We start from the raw sequence: 16,634 nt of genomic DNA, 5'->3' as shown, positions 1-16,634 counted from the left end.
GTATTGAGCTCAGCAGGAGCGAAGCAACAAGGGAGATGAAGGGTGTGTGTGTGTGTGTGTGTGTGTGTGTGTGTGTGTGTTTATGGGAGAGACAAACACAGTGTGCGTCTCTGCGTGTGTGTACATGCTCTTTGCAAATGCCAAGGCATCCAGCGTGCCTCCATCCCGTGTCTCCGCGGTTATGCTGGGTGTGATGTGTACTGGATGTGACACCGACGCTGCAGCATTCTGGACCGCCTCCGGACAGCAGGATGAGTGTGTGCCTGTGTGTGTGTGTGTGGGTGTGTGCGTGTGTGTGTGTGTGTGTGTGATGACAAGGACACTGTTACCTTCAAAGTCCCATGATGCCAACTAACTATTCAAACAAGGCTCTGCATCCCTACCTGCTTCCCTCCCTCTCCCGCTCTCTTCGTCAGTGTCCCTCTACCTTTTTTCCTCTCATCCCTCTCTCTCTCTCGTCCTCCCCCCCTCCTCCTCCCCACCATATGGAAACCATTACTGCCGTTGTCGTTTCTCACCACTAACATTCCTGAGGGCTTTCCAGCGTTCACCGACTTTACATCAACCTTGTGCTCCTCTCTCCTTGTTCACACCGCTCTTATCGTCGGCTTATCTCTCATTCATTCTCTCCTTTTTTTTTATTTCCTTAAATGTATGTAGCTTTAAAGCTGCATTTATTGATTTTTTTGGCCGTCTGGACGACACGCTCTTTGAAATATTGACTTACAAAGACCCCACCATTGGGTAGTATAAAGTCGTTTTATTTGGAACGGCTGGAAGATTTAGGAGATAGGTTGTGTTTGATGGATGTTTAGGGTCGAGGAGACGGATAAAAGGCGGCCGAACAGAGTTGTGGATGAGCAAACAGCTTCATCATCCCTTTGTGGTTTCCGGGCATTGGATGAACATGCAAACTGTTTGCCAAAAGGTCCTGGGTAAACCGCGGTTTGGATCTGGGAGCTTCTTGCTATGAGGCATTGGTGCTAACCATTCAGCCAAAATAGGAGTTTATACAAACGTCCAAGCCAAAAAGGGCATGTGCTGAGTCAAAGATTTGCAAAACATGAAACAAAAAATGGCTCGCAGGGTTCCAATATCCAAAAAGTTCAATGCACCAAAGCTGCTCTTCATCGTGAAACATCACTAAAATGATTGGTGTATTGGAGCCCTGCGGTGTGCAGTTTGTTTCATGTTTTGCTAACCGATCAGCTGCCATGCTGCCCTACAAGAGGGGAGAGAGGAGAAGAACAGGACCATATGTTTCAGCAGCATATGATGTCAAGTCGGCAACTCATGTACCAAAGACTTTCTGAGTTGTTGTTCCAACCTGAGAGGGCATTCATGTGAATTGTCCCAGCTGGAATTTTGTCTGAATAACCTCATTCATCACCTCTTCATCACAAACTATTTCATATTTAGCGACGTGTTGATCTTTTAGCAGGCCTGAGGGCCAAAGCGTAATTTAAATGAAAAGAAAATTGCATATGGAGCCAGTGATCAGCACCTCATCACAGCCCTTGGCCTTTTAAATGATAAATTTAGCCACGCTAGCATTAATTTGAACTCATGTGTTGGTCTACCTGATCGCTATAAATGTAATATTCACTCTATTGTTGGCTCTGTTTTGGTCTCCACCACTTTCTGAGGGAACTGTCTGGCTCATTTGCGGCTTGATGCTCCACTAGATGTCTGCTTGCTAGTTTTCTGCCTGCTCTTGGCACTGGTCAGGAAGATTAAAGCTAAAAACAGTTGGAAAACTCTTTAAATTTCACTCTATCATAGACATGTTTCATCTTGCAAACCCAAGACTACTTTTTAGGATGTTTTTAATGATTGCACCATTAATGGTAATATCCCTGAACGCTCTGTGCTTCATTTTACACAAATTTCCCTCTAAATTCAGCCTGACATGTTAGGGATTTCCATAAGATTTGAAATAAAGTTCTGTGGGCTTGAGGCAAAGTTTGGCAGCGCAGGATCAGTCCGTGCCGACTGACCCGCCGGTGGGGCGGTGGGGTTGAGGAGAACAAAAGTTAACAATATAGAAGGAAGTTGCTCAAAATGTGCTGTTTACATCCAGATTTTTACAAAACAAAAGTTCCTGGATGGAAACCCAGCTTTAACTTTCTCCCCCCCCCCCCCTCTTCCTCTCCTCATTGAACTCACTTTCATTTCACCATTTCATCCATTATAGAAATGTTCAGAGGTATCTGGGCCATGTCTTCTAGAGAGACTCAAACGCTCATCAATTTACATTATAGCCCTCTCTTTCCCCCTCTCTGTCTCTTCCTTACTCCTCTCCGTCTCCCTCCATCTCGTACAAATGTATCTCTATCTCTCTCCAGCTCTATACACACAGTCAAAGACCACTTTCTGCAGCTCTTCTCCAGGGTATATGGTTCTTTAATGAAGACAGTAATAATGATTATGGATATTTTAAGACTGTCTGTCTGCCCTGTGCACTGATAGAAAGCGAAGCCGCAGCGTCTGCTTGCACAAGGTCCTGTCGGATGATGCAGATTTTTTTGAATAACTAAATTATGATCATTGATTATTAATTTGAAGAACGCTCAAGATGACAAATAATGTGTCAAAGTTAATACAAGAATTAAATCACTTCCTTTAACTTGAGTCTCACATAAAGCTGCAGCGAGGATCTTAAAGTATTTCATGGATTTATAATGAACAATTTAATCCTCTCAGACTGATGTATGACTAAAGAATGATAAAAAGACACGGCTATAGAGGTGATGCCGTGATATTTCACAGGATGACCTCACGCACTCGAACAGCTACAGATGATAATAGCATTTTTTGATGCAAGGCCACGAGTTCAACTTGCAAAACGGGCTTCAAACAGGCCTGTGCAGGCGTTGAAAAAAGCTCTTTTCCATTACAGAAGCGATCAAAGATGAGGTCAAGATAAAAGAACACAACAGGAGTAAAATCTAAAAGCTCCTGAATCTTTCATTGTAAAGCTATCAGATGAAGCAGCAGGCAGGGAGACGTAGGTGAGACGTGCCGAGCGCAGCAGGTCAGTTTGATTGAGATGCTGTTCCTGCGAATACCGTGTCGAAGACAGATTGTGCATTAGGCGGATTCATGTTTTATATACTCCCAGCCATATGTTTTACATTATATATAGTTGGTGTTTCAGGGCTGCGCAGACTGATTGCTACAGCAGAACAGTGGAAAATGATAGCCACCGCAGTCCCTTCTCTGTGTGGGTGCTCCGTCGCAGCAAGTGATTTAATCCAGCGCTGAGGCTTAAAATAATATTTTCCTTAAAGTAGGTAAAACAGTCTGTCAGGAGAGTGAGATAATTTTACATTGCCAAATCTCTTGAAATCATTTCCTTCATACTAGAGGGAGGTGTTTCGTATTCTTTCAAGACTTTAACACATCTCTGAAAGGGAAATTCATGAAAGTAAACTGACTTGCGTTGGAATTAAGTTAATTACGGAGCAGAGCTGGCTGAAAACGCTCCGCTCAGAAGTGACGGTTAATGTTTCCGCGTGGACTGGAGATGACATGTTCAAAATGGACGTTTTCCGCTGCGTGCGTGTGTGCGTTTGCTCGTCGTGGCGTTCTTTGGAAAGCACCTCTCCGGCAAATGAGACCCGGCGGATTTACTTTAGACAGCTACTAGATGGCCTGCAGGTGTTGCAGCTCAGCGGGTGTGTGTGCGTGCACGCCTGTCCCATAGAGTGTGTGTTCCTCCCGTAGCCGATCGGTTTGCTACTCCTTTAGCGTGCGTGCTCCCCCGCCGTGCGTCTGACAGCGTGTGTACATTAAAAAGGTGGGGGGGTGGGGGGTGGCGCTCACGGCCCCTGTGTGTGTGATTACGCTGTGTATACCATGAGATTAGTGCAGACAGCTTTATGCGCAGGGCCCGCCATAAATCTCCCCCGCCACAGAACCGAATACCGCCATCGTTTATTATTCCCTAATAGATCGGTCCTTTGCTGTCTCTCCTCTGCTTCCCCGCTCACACCAGGTTGTGGTTAGCTCAAGGACAAACCCCCCCCTCCCCAGAGGATGGAGGAGGTCAAAGTTGACGTGGAGTTTCGAGTAAATCCGCCACGCTGATTTCATTTTTGTTTATTTTGCACTCTCCGCCGACTTCAGTGTCCTTCCCGCTCCCTTTTTCTTCATCCTCCTGCTGTCTGTTTTTTTACACTAGAGTTTCTTTTTTGCCACGTTATGTTCCGTTGCAATCTGTCCAACTTCTTGCTCTCCCTTTGTCCTTATGTGTTTGTTTTGATGCCTTATCACTTTGAATCCCACCTCTTGCTTTTGTCTCGCGCCTCACTCTCTCCACCATCTTTTGCTTTTCGGATTTCGCTCTCACGGACTCGGCGCTCACACTTGTCTGCCCTCCCTCAACCCCCCCCCATATTCTCATGTTCGCACAGACGTACGCACACACACACACACACGCATACACACCCTCCCTTGTTTCGCCCCCGCTGGCTGCACCTGTGTGCCCGGCTTTGGTCCGGACACGGCTCGGGTTGCCGCTGTGGAATCTGGGAAATGTTCGAGCTGTCCGATACGCCGCCCAAAGCAGGTACAACGGCAGACAACATGAGGATGGACAAGAGAAAAGACAGAAACACACACACACACACACACACGAGGCAGAGGGTAAAAGCACACACATCATCCACGATGCCATTCTCAACTCTCACCATGACTACGTGAGCAACATTTGAGTTTTTATTGGAAACTCGATGCCGCTTACGAGCTCGGTGATGTAAGATTCAAAAAGTTTAGATGTTGTCGACTGCATTGAAATGAAAGAGAGGGAGAGACTGGAGTGGGTGGGGGGAGGAGTGGAGGGTGAGAAGCAGGAGGTGTGAGAGGTCAGAGGGGGAGGTCAGGGAGACTGACACTTGAGTGTTCTCAGCACAGCTCAGGGGTCGCGGCGGGGCGACGCTTGGGTTGAGAAAATGATGTTTCTGCCCTCATAAAAGAGCTGCGGAGAAGAAAAGAGAGGAAAGCTCCCCCCACCACCATTCCTCTTCTTCCTCCTCCTCTTCACTCTCTCCTCTCCCCCCCCCCTCCTCAGTGTCACCTCTGGCCCACTCCAACCCCCCACGCCATGTTTCAAAGTGTGGCCACATGAATGGCTCTATTGTTAACGGCTGAGAAAAAGGGAAGGAGAGCGAGGGAGAGAGTGGACAGCAGAAAGAGATGAGGGAGAGAGGAGAGGAGAGGAGAGGAGACAAAAAAAAACCCAGACACTCAGAGACAGAGAGCGTCTCACTCAGAGCAAAATGTGGCCAGAGAGAAAAGAGTAAAGGGAAAATGTAATGCTGCTCAGGGCTGTGTCTGAATCGGATGATTTATTTAGATGTGGTCACAGATGAACTCCATAAAGCTGTTTATAAGTTCACCTCACTTCACTCTCCTCTGCACTCTGCCACTGCAAACGCGCTTCTCAGCACCGCGGCATCTCCGGCTGTGAGATTCACAAGGCTCGCAAACCGTCCTGCATTTCCAGACCAGACTCTTAAGGTGGATTTGCCGCGTGCGAGCGGCTGCACATCACCATAGCTGCCGTTTGAACGCGGTCCAGGTCTGTTGACACCGACGACGTCACACAGAGGAGAGGGGGGAGAGTGCGAATTCGGAGATAAATGCACTCTATTTTTCTCGCTCCGCCGCGTGATTAGATTGGTACAAGGTCTCCGCACCCCGTCCTGTTTACAGTGCACACACACACTATCATTCACTCACACACACCGGGTTAACCAGGGTTAACTCTGCAAATCTGACACCCTGAACATGGAGCCTATCAGAAAATTGAGTTCCGTCAAAGGAATGTGCTGGATTCCATGTCAGTTTCCATCTTTCTCTTATTCCTCTCTTCTTTTCTCTCTCTTTTTCTTCTGCTCTTGTTAAACTTGTAGTCTTTTTCCTTCTGCCGAGTGTTTCCCTTTTGTCTCCGTGTTTCCATTCTGCTTGTTCACCACATTTCTTTGTTGTTGCTACATAGCTTGCCTGACATGTTCAATATTTTTTTTCCACTCCCCTCCCACCCTCTCTCTCTCTCACTTCGCTGATTTCTCCCTCTTTCTTTCTTTCTTTTCCGAGCACTGCACCTGCCCGGTGGCATTTTACCTTAACGCTCGTACCATCCACTGTGTGTGTGCGTGCGTGCTTGCTTGCGTGCGTGTGTGCGTGTGTGTGTGTGTGTTTGCTCTGCCATTCTGCAATGCAGCTCGACTGTGACTCAGTGTACCATCAGATACCACTCACAGAATGCGTCATGCAGGAAGCAAAAGGTGCTTGTTTTTAGAAGAGCCTGTGTGCATGTGTGTTAGTATGTGTGTGTGTGTGTGTGTTTAGGGAAAAAACTAAACCTGCGTGTTTGGATGTGGGTGGATGTGTTTGGGCAAACCTTTTGTGGTTAGCATGAGGGCATTTCTATGGGTCTGTGTGTGTGTGTTGAATAGATTTCTCTGTCTAGGCTTTGCTACAGATGCCCCAGGAACCACCACGATGTTTACAGTTCGTACTCTATAAACGGTGTGTGTGTGTGTGTGTGTGTGTGTGTGTGTGTGTGTGTGTGTGTGTGTGTGTGTGTGTGTGTGTGCGTGTGCATGCGCTCGCCTGTCTGAGGCCGGCAGGAAGGTGAAATATGTGTGTGTACGTGCTGAGTGAAGCTGAGTGCCTACCTCTCCAGTCTAAGTATTGGCTGATAACCCCAAGTGACCTTGGTAATGAGAAGTGGAACAGTGGCTTCCCAGCAGGCCTCCGGGCCCGCCTCAGCCTAAGCCCCTCCGCCGCTCGGTCGGCTTTCTCGAGTTCCCCTCGGGTGTGTGCCGCCAGCCAAACACGGCAACGGATAAGACTCACATCTCTATATACAGCAGGTGTGAGGCTGTTAGCTAGCGGTGCTAAGACGTAGATGTAGCCTGCACACAAGGGGAGGAAGTGGTAAGAAAGGAGACTAAGAAAATCCTTCTTTTTTCTGAACTAAATCGTGAACATGGTTAAAATTAGTAGGTTATACCTGCTCAACGTCTGCGCATTAGCATTGTCATTTTTAGCATGTTAGCATGTTAGCATTTTGGCTAACACCGTGTCTGAGTGCAGCCTCACAGAGCCGTTAGCGTGGCTGGAGACTCACAGTCTTGTTGAGTAGTAGTAGGATGGCAGTTGGCACAAGAATTTCCTTCAGGACTGATAAAGTTTTATCTCATCTTTAACTGCGGGGCAAGCTCCCATCGTGATTTCTAATGCCTTTGCAGGAGCGGACATGCACGACCAGGCGGGAAAATGTGGAGCTGAAAGTTGAATAAATTTGATTTGTGTGGAATATAAACAAGGATGATCTGATACAAGCAAAGACTATCAAGCTTCAGGTTAGCAAGATGTATTCAGACATTAAAATGCAGCTTATTTTGCAGTTTTATGGTCACTGTCAGTGTCCTGGAAACCTGTGCGTCCTTTACGTTTTAAAATGTTGGCAGGGACTTTCAAATATTTTCAGATCAGCTAACTTCTCACGGGTGGTGCTACACGGCCTGAGAACACAGTTTTACATCTATTGTGGCTCTGGAGGGAGATTTCTTGAGTCTGAGAAAATAACCCTGATGATGTCATAGTGATGTAATCAAGGTAATCTCAGCATGATTTAGAAGACACCAATATTTAAATGGAAAGCCTGTGTTCAAACTTGGAGAAAGGGGCATTTAGCAGGCTGTGAGGTCTAATATAAAATGCCATGAAGTTGCATTATGGGAAATGTAGGAGTTGAAGTATAAACAATGAGAATCATAGATGAAAAGAGGAAAAATGACTGTCCAGATGATTTTTTTTGCAATAGAAATCAACCTGGCCCCCTTCAGTGCAATCTAATATTGTAAATATTTAATTATCACACATTTTAATCAGCTTCCAAATGTTATTGGACAGATGAAAGTGCAATTTGTTGCTAATGTGCCTTTCGTAGGATTTATTTTGTCTTTCCAACGCCAAAGTTATGCAACATAATTCTCGTTCTGTTCCTGCTCTGTGATCCTGTATTGTTTATTTTTAATGGTCAAACAGTTGTCTGACAGCAGAACAGAGAGAATAATTAAGCAGGTTTGAGTGCTGTGTCTCCCAAGTGTTCATGTGGATTAGTTGGAAACAGAAACACCGTCTGAGTCAGAGGTAACAGAAAATGGGCTTATTAATATTACAGGCATTTGCTTCCTCCCACTTCCACATCAAAGTGTCACTTAAAATTCTGTGAGAATGCTAACAGAGGAGAAAATCCAGCAGATCTCCTCCTCCTTTTATATCCTTTACTACTATAAACACTTTTACTTCTTTGTGTCAGCGGTGACATTTGTTTTAACCTGAGATAAAGTCACCGTGGTTGTGCACAGACTACTTGTCTGTTTTCCCACTGTTAGCCACGCAGGCTAGCACGGAGCGTTGAAGTCATCATATGCCTCAGGAGGAGCTTTGTTGGTAATTTGTAGTATTTGGCCTTATCAGCAGTAGATGGCCGTGTGCTGTGAGGTGAATGAGTCATTTGTTGAGTTTATGTCCCTCTGACTCCTATCTTTCATTTTGTCTGCTCTGGAAAGACATCTGGAAGCTGTGCATCTACCTCCATACTGCAAAAAAATGTTTCACATCAGCATCTGACTGGGTTTTGACATGTTTCTGCTAATGTGCAGAATTAATATCAATTTGCATATGAAGAATTTCCTCAAAACCTGCTCGTTCTTTACCCCAGGAAAGCTGTTTAACATCATTAATATGGCTTTCCATCAGTGCTGTTCACTGAAACCAAAGTAAAATTGTGTTTATGGTGATAATGAACCATACTTAAGCATATTTTGGTTGAATGTAGCGAAACTGTTGCATTAAAATCCCTCCAGGCTGCAGCTTTCCCATACATGGCAGGTGTCAAATCATCCGTTATGCTATAAACAAACAGACTGCGCATCATTCATATCAGAAGTGGATGACGGGCTGACATCAAAACAGCTAATTAGCAAACTAATTACCCGCACATACCTGAGATTTGGCATGGCAGCTTTGTTCTGCTGATCTGCGGCGATAGTTGTCTGCCTGTTTCTTCCTCCATGGACATGCCTCAGTTCTCACTTCCAAATATAAGGGCTGAAAAAAGAGAAGAAAATGAGTTCAGGGAGAAGATTTGCATTGCAAAGAAAAAAGTAAAACAGACTTTTCTCGCTGTTTTTCCGTTTTGTTTACACCGTCTCGCTTTCGTTTCTCGTGCACATTCACATGTGCATACATTTTTCAATAATTTTTTGTTTTGAATTCCGCGTAGCCTCAAGCAAACTCCAGGCTTTCCTGTTTAAAGGCAGTATTGCTCCTTCTCCTACACTTTTGAGCGCCTGAAGTTTACTCTTGCATACATTTAACTACTTAAACATATGTTTAGTTTCGAGATGCACCACATTTTCGAATGCTCAAAAACATCTCTGAACCGAAGGTCACATCTGTGGGGCAGTTCACAGGGAGAAAACAAGCACACGTGAATGTTTTTCACATAACTGAAAACTTTTTGGCTTCAGTAGTGGGTTTTTTTCCCTATGTAGATCATCAACTGGTGGTTATATTGCCCTGCTTTTTCCTCCAGCACCTCATGGTCTCAACAGGGAATTGTATAAGCTTGTGTACTAAAACATTATTTGTGCAGTTGAGTGCACAGCAGTTTTTCTGTAAAGGCACCTGTTCCCTGTGAAGAGAGACAACATAAGAGAGAAGTAGGAGAAATAAGAAGGGCCCATCTGTTGCTCATTCGCAACCAAGGACAGGTGGCTCTGAACTGGTTTATTTTGCCGTTGAAGGCCGCAAAACACTTTAATTAATGAGTGCCTTTCGCTCTCCGCTGACGCCTCTTCTTCTTTCCTCCCTCCAGGTTCAGGGACGATAAGGGCTACATCCTATACCCTCAGATCGGGGACCGGCTGGACCTCATCTGCCCTCCGCTGGACACCGCCAGGTCCACGCCAGAGTACGAGTTCTACAAGCTCTACCTCGTGTCGTCGCGGGAACAGGCGGACCGCTGCGAGGTGATGGGCCCTCCCAACATCGTGCTGACGTGCGACGAGCCCACCCGCGAGCGCCGCTTCACCATCAAGTTCCAGGAGTTCTCGCCCAACCTCTGGGGCCACGAATTCAAGAGCATGCACGACTACTACATCATCGGTGAGTCAAGGAAGCAGAACAAACAGCGGAGATTAGGGGATGGTGTGTGTGTGTGTGTGTGCGCGTTTATGGGCATATGTGTGTTTAGCCTTATTGCAGTGTGTGTGGGGGCCGATGGGGGGGGTTGTTATGATTGCATGGCTGATTTCTGATTGTGCCTGAGTGTGTTTGTTTATTTCAGTGATGATGGTGATGATTGGGCGGGTGTGTTTAGAGTAATTAGGTTTGAGAATTGTGTGTGTGATCCGGTCCGCGGGTGGATACAGGACGTACGCTGCAAAAAATGACCAGACGAGCCCGTAGTTTTCTCTTTTGTCTCTTTTATAAGCAGAAGAAATTACTTTCCTGCCTTTCATTTTTTGCAGCGTGTCCCTGGATTTGTCCTTCCCTGCCACTTGTGTGGGATTTTGTGTTTAGTGAAGTATGGTTACATTCGAAACAAGATTGTGTGTGAGTGTGTGTGTCTGTCATTGCTGTGTCTTTGTCCTGCTAGGCTGCTGCGCTGGCCTCGGGCCTGTTTATTGTTACTGCCAGCCTTGCAGTGACCGCAAATGGCGCGGCACAGTTTGTTTTGGTTTATTCAGAGGGTTTGTTTGGAGTTAGCAGTGTGAAGACCTGATGAGGTCATCAAGGCGAGCCGGGCCAAGCGTTTGTATCGGACGGAACAATCTGCAAGTAAAGGTCGAGTCAACCGAAACCTGTGGGTTGTTTTTAAATACGGAGCGAGAGCCAAGAGCGTTCACGATCGGCGCAATGCACGCAGCACACACAAAAAGCTCACACGCACTCGTGTGCACACACAAGTTTTCCAATACAAACACGAGCGCTGCAAAAACACCTCGGGAGTGAGAGAGTGAGCAGGGTAGACAAAGAGAGAGTGAGAGAGACCCTGTTCGATTCCCACAGCTCTCCTCCCACGCACCTGCGAGCTCTATTCACTCAGGTGTGCAAATGCTCTTTTCACTTCTTTTCATCTGCGGGTAGAAAAAAAAATCCCCTTAAAAAAGATGGAACGAGCGGAGCCAGGAGGAGGAGGAAGCTGGGACAGAGATGGAGAGACATAAACAAAGAGAATAGAAGATCTCTGGAAAGTCTGTGAAGTCCCTCATGTCTCTTTGTGTTCTGTATTTGTTCGCCGGTTTCAGGTGCGCTCACTCTTTTGCTATCAGTCCTCGTACCCGGCATGTATTGTGAAGAGAGGTGAGGCACTGGGCATATTTCTCCTGCACCCTGCATCATTATCAACATGCAAGTATTTCTCTCCGATTAGATACGAGGGGGCGCGATAGCATGCAGCAGTGCAGTAAGCACACCGTGTATGTCTGCGCACTGTATGTGTGTGTGTACGTGTGCGCCCGGGGACCCAATGATACAGGAATTTTGGCCCGATAAGTAGGTAATGTAATCTGATACCTGCTGATACCTGATTCAATTACTGACAGATGTTGACCAGCAGAACCTGAACAGCCACATGACGTGTAGCCACAAGAAACTTAGTTAAATTCAACTCCATTTATGTGCAAGTATATATGTTAATATATGTAACATCAGATGTGCTAGTTCCAGTGAATTCTCAAAACGTATATACTTAATATATACTTAGTACCTAGTTGTACAGAGCAATGAAATGTAACTAAGTAATTAAAGGTGCACTATGTAGTTTTGGGGGAAGAAATCTTCAATAATCCATTTTCATGGCTGAATAAACTGAATAAATGTTTATTGTTGTTCTTGGGACCTTATTTCCCTCTGAGAACAGCGTGTTTATTCAGTTATGGAAATGAATATTTCTGGTTTGCATAATTACCTTATTAATATTGTAAATATAAAAATCTTAATTTCTTTTCTCCAAAACGACATAGTACATATTTGAGGTACTTGTTCCCTTGAGTTACTCGAGTATTTCCATTCTCTGCTACTTTATACTTCCACTCCACTACATGTTGGAGGCAAATAACAAACTTTAGCCAAAGTATTGAATTTTTTCATTTATTTTATCAGGAATGAAATTAAAAAAAACACTAAAACCAATAATTTTAACTTTTACTTGTTGTTCTGATACTGCGGTACATTTAATGCCATAACTTTATACAACATATGTATTATACAATAAAACAAACAAACTTTCTGTCTACAAGTACAGGATCTGCTTCAGGGCATGCGAGATTTAGAAATAAGGAATAACTCAACAGGTTTGAAGCAGTGCATATCATTCAGGCACTGTGTCGGTATTTTCGTGCTCTATCACCAAGATCTCATCTGTCTTAGTTTGTCTCCATATTTGTATTCAGCGAGATAATCAAAGTGACCTGGGTTCAAATTCTTCATCTTACATGGCTGCACAGATAGTGATTACGCGTCAACGCGCTCGGTCGACTGCTTATCGTGCACAAAGCCACTGCACACTGCTGAACTGCCATCAATAAATAATATCCATCTGTTTTAAACTTGACTTTCGTTAGTTCCAGCAAAGCAAAAACAATCATAAAAACCCCTCGCAGAGCTTAAAGCATGTGAGAAAGGGCCAGAAGAGGCCCACAGTCTCTGTTTTGCCCAAATCTCTTCTGTACTCCCACCTGGCAACTGGAGTGTCCAGAGATAGAAACACCTTTATCTCCACACGCAGACCAGACTGATCGATTGACAGCTCCAGCCCAATCAATGATGGCTGCAACACAAGGTCACACACACACACACCTCACACACACGTGGACTCACACATTTGAAGAAAAGTGGGTTGGAGAGGTGAAGAAACAGAGGGAGTAGCTGATTGTAGAGAGCATTCGGTCCTGATAACTTATTGATAACGTCGCCAGATAGCTTGTCTGAAGCGCACAGCGTGACTTTGATCATGTGCTCTTAATGAAGAATTGTAGTCTCTCAGCAGAGCTTCTGTGTACTTAATGAGGCTGTGAGATAATTAATAACAGTTAATCCTCCTGCTCATTCAGAGCCACATATCTGCTGTAGCTGGTGCGTGCTAACTGAATGGATTTAATGCAAACTGGGCTCGCCGAGGACTGGCCGACGCCTCCCCAAATCTAAAATGTACTGTATGTTTGTGCATGGTGTGTAAGGGCACCAATGTATGCGCAAGCCTCAGGGAAATCTTGTTTTAATTAACCTATAGCGGAGCATGATTTAATTTTGCGTGCTGCCGACCATGCAGGCACAGGCGGAAAGTGTGTGTGGGGATCTGGAGCGGGTGGATGGTGGAACAGCAGGAGGAAAAAAAAAAGGCAGCGGAGGTTAATTTCAAAGTTAAACCCATTACAGATTACCAGTAACTTGCTTAAAGTCCGCTGGGTAATCGGTTTCCTTCGCAGTTTGCCACTGCGGTGCTCAGAGAGTGAGCCCAAAAACTCTTTCTGACTTCTTTTGCCCGTCGTGGTTTGTGTTGGCATCGTCAGCAGAAGGTATCGGTAATCATTTATAAGCAAAATGATATTCGTATCTTGAGAAAATCTTTCTTTGTTTCTTTTAACTTTGCTCCTGCTCCCGCTAACGCAGCACAGATGCTACAGCTTTGTAATCAGATTACATGAATCCCATTAAATGTAATTCTTTACTTCCGCATCCTGTGGTGAGGAGAGAAAGAGTGGGGAAATTGATTAGTTATACTCATTGACTGATGTTTTCATTCATAACATGAGGTCAGGGTTTATGTAAACCCATTTCTCCCTCACTCTCCCTCTCTCTCTCTCTCTCTCTCTCTCTTTCTCCGTCTGTTTTGTCTCTGTCTCCCCCTCTATTCTCTCCACTCTTTAGTTTCTCCTCTCTCCGCCTTTCTTTTGCCCATTCAAATCCCACCACACACACAGACATGCTCAGTACATCAGCCCAAACCGCAGATCAAGCCTTTCACTGCGTTTAATGAATCCTTTGAAAGCCGGCGCCAGGGCCTTGTGGAACACACACACACACGCACACACACACACACACACACACACACTCCTTTTAATGCGCGCACGCACATGCTCGCACACATTCACAATCAGAGTGCGGTCTTGATGACGTGTCTTTCTTAATGAGATCTGCCAGAGGAAAGCATCTCCAGGCAGCTGATCTGGTTTGCAACTTGAAGGAGTTGTTGTCAAAACTGGTTCAGGATCAGCTGATTTCATAAGGGTCAGTCCACCTAAATTATAAATTTTACAACGGCTTGCATTACCAAAACCAGGCGGATATTTTTTTTAGTGTCATTTGCACCAGTTCTGTTTATAAAACAGCAACATCTCCAGTAACAGTGCCCTTGTAACTCTGGATAATCCAGTGTCAACGTTTTTTATCTGAAGAAATAGTCCCAATAAAAACCTGATGACAACGCTTATTGCGGATTATCCAGAGGGTTTGTAATTTTGGTGAACATATCCTTAAACATGCAGTTTTTCAGAGATTAATTTTCAGTCACAAGGGGCACACTCTGTTATTTTCCCATTTTCTCTATAATACAGCATTACGTGATTATTAAAATACATTTGCAGACCCGGATTAGGGAAAGAAAAACGAGGGAAGAAAAATGATCAGAAAATATGTTAAGTGGGTGAATTTAAAAACAAAATGGCTCTAAGTGTTATTAAATTGTGCTTGAACATGCTTTTCTATAATTTTCTCATATTAATCGTGTTCAGTTAATGGTCCAAAGTGGGCACACACCACCCAGCTTGTACTAAAAAGGCCTGGCGAGTGGTCAAACCCGTGTCTCTTTCTCCGGAGATTGAGTGATGGAAGTGAAGGCTGGAACGGCTGCTGGGAGGCTGAGTCACAACAGGGACGAGAAAGGTGGAGGACGCTGGGAGAGGAGCAAAAGAGTGTTAAGAGATGCATTTATGTGGATGAAAGGAAGGGAAAGGGGGAGAAAGACAGAGGAAGTGGACGACAGACGGAAGACAGGTCTGTCTTTGCGTATGTGGCTGATGTGAATGGGATGTGAGTGTCAGTTGACACGCAGACACAGCATCTCATCTGCAGGGTGACACTGAAACAGCGCGGTCACATTCAATCACCGCTGCTGCTCTCAGGGGACACACACACACACACACACACACACACGTTCACATGTTTAAACACACACCAACTTGCACGCCAGCAGTGAATGATTGCAGGCTCACAGTCAACATACATATGACCTCATATGTGAGTGATCTCCTTCGTTCTCCTCCTCCTCTCTCTCTCTCTCTCTCTCTCTCACTCTCGCTCTCTCTCACGCACACACACACACATGCACAAACATCAGTAATCTTCCTCGGTCCTCACACTAACATATGCATGCTCACATCGCCATACACAGGGGCTTTTTCATAAATATATGCACTCACACACACTTTGGCCTACAAGTGGGCTTGAGGTTGTAAACACACACAAAGTAGTCTGAAAATAGTCCCCACACACACACACATATACCCAAATGACACACACAAAGATTGGTCAGATCTGTTGTGGTGAACGGGTCAGTCGCTGTGGGACTGCAGTGTTGTTGTTGTTGCGATACTGAGACAGATGGCAGTGTGTATGTGTGAGTGTGTGTGTGTGCCCGGGTACAGGTAGGAAATCGTGAGTCTGCGTTGTGTGTGGCTATGTGGCCATCATGTGCAGGTATGTATATATGAGACAGACACTTTTCTCTGTGTGTGTGTGTGCGTGAATGAATGACTCCCAGCGGTGTGTTTAGGGAGCAGGGCCCCCGGGGCTTTGCGGAGAGCCCGGTGCTTGCCGTCACACAGTGGCAGAGATAAACAACCCCCCACTAATATGAATAATAGAAGAGCTGACTGGAGCATGAACACCTAGAAAAATAAATCTGTGTGTTTGTGCATGTTCGCATGTGTGTGTCTTTGGGAGAGTTTACGAGTTTTGGGGCAAAGTTAATGGCGTGTTGGTGCGTGCGTGTTTGTGTGGTCGGCATTTGCATACCCTGGCGTCTCTTTTCTGCAAACTTTATTTTCTCTCTCTTTGACTTAGCATTGTTTTCCTCTCCTTTGTCTCTCTGTTTATCTTTTTGTCCATCCATCTGTCTCTTTTTCCTCCTCTGTCGCATTTTGTGTGTGTGTGTGTGTATGAATTTGTGTGTCAGTCTTTTACGAGAAGTTTTGGTTGATGTCTCTGTGCACAACTTGGGATAGGGTGGGGCTTTGGTGTGTGTGTGTGTGTGTGTGGTCTAATTGTTGGACAGCACGGGGCCGACGGAGCGCGTGCAGACAGCAATGTCGAAGTGTTCAATAATGCAGAGGTACTCACTGGTTTATTTATCAGGGTTAAGCTGAAATAAATGACACAGAATCCAGATGGAGAGGGAGGGAGGGCAGAAAGAGGGGAGAGAACGAGTGAGAGGCAGATGAAGAGAGAGAAAGATGGGGAACAACAGCGAAACGGAGAGTGAAATGGAGGAGAGAGAGGAGACAATGGAAGAGAGGAAGCGGAGAGAAACACTGCACTGCAGCCTAAAT

General features: G+C 45.4%; 1 protein-coding gene across 1 annotated transcript in view; it reads left to right on the top strand.

Annotated features, from left to right (window-relative positions):
- efnb3b (ephrin-B3b) overlaps nt 1-16,634 on the top strand; it is an 84,857-nt gene that overhangs the window by 36,519 nt on the left and 31,704 nt on the right. The window contains exon 2 of the mRNA XM_084343759.1: nt 9,899-10,188. Coding sequence (XP_084199885.1) covers nt 9,899-10,188 — 290 coding nt within the window. The remainder of the gene's footprint in view (nt 1-9,898; nt 10,189-16,634) is intronic.

The sequence above is a fragment of the Pagrus pagrus genome (assembly GCF_965226575.1).
Source record: "Pagrus pagrus genome assembly, chromosome: 22".
Lineage (NCBI taxonomy): Eukaryota > Metazoa > Chordata > Actinopteri > Spariformes > Sparidae > Pagrus > Pagrus pagrus.
Note: the sequence above shows the minus strand (reverse complement) of the source record. Positions and strands in the feature narration are given on the sequence as shown.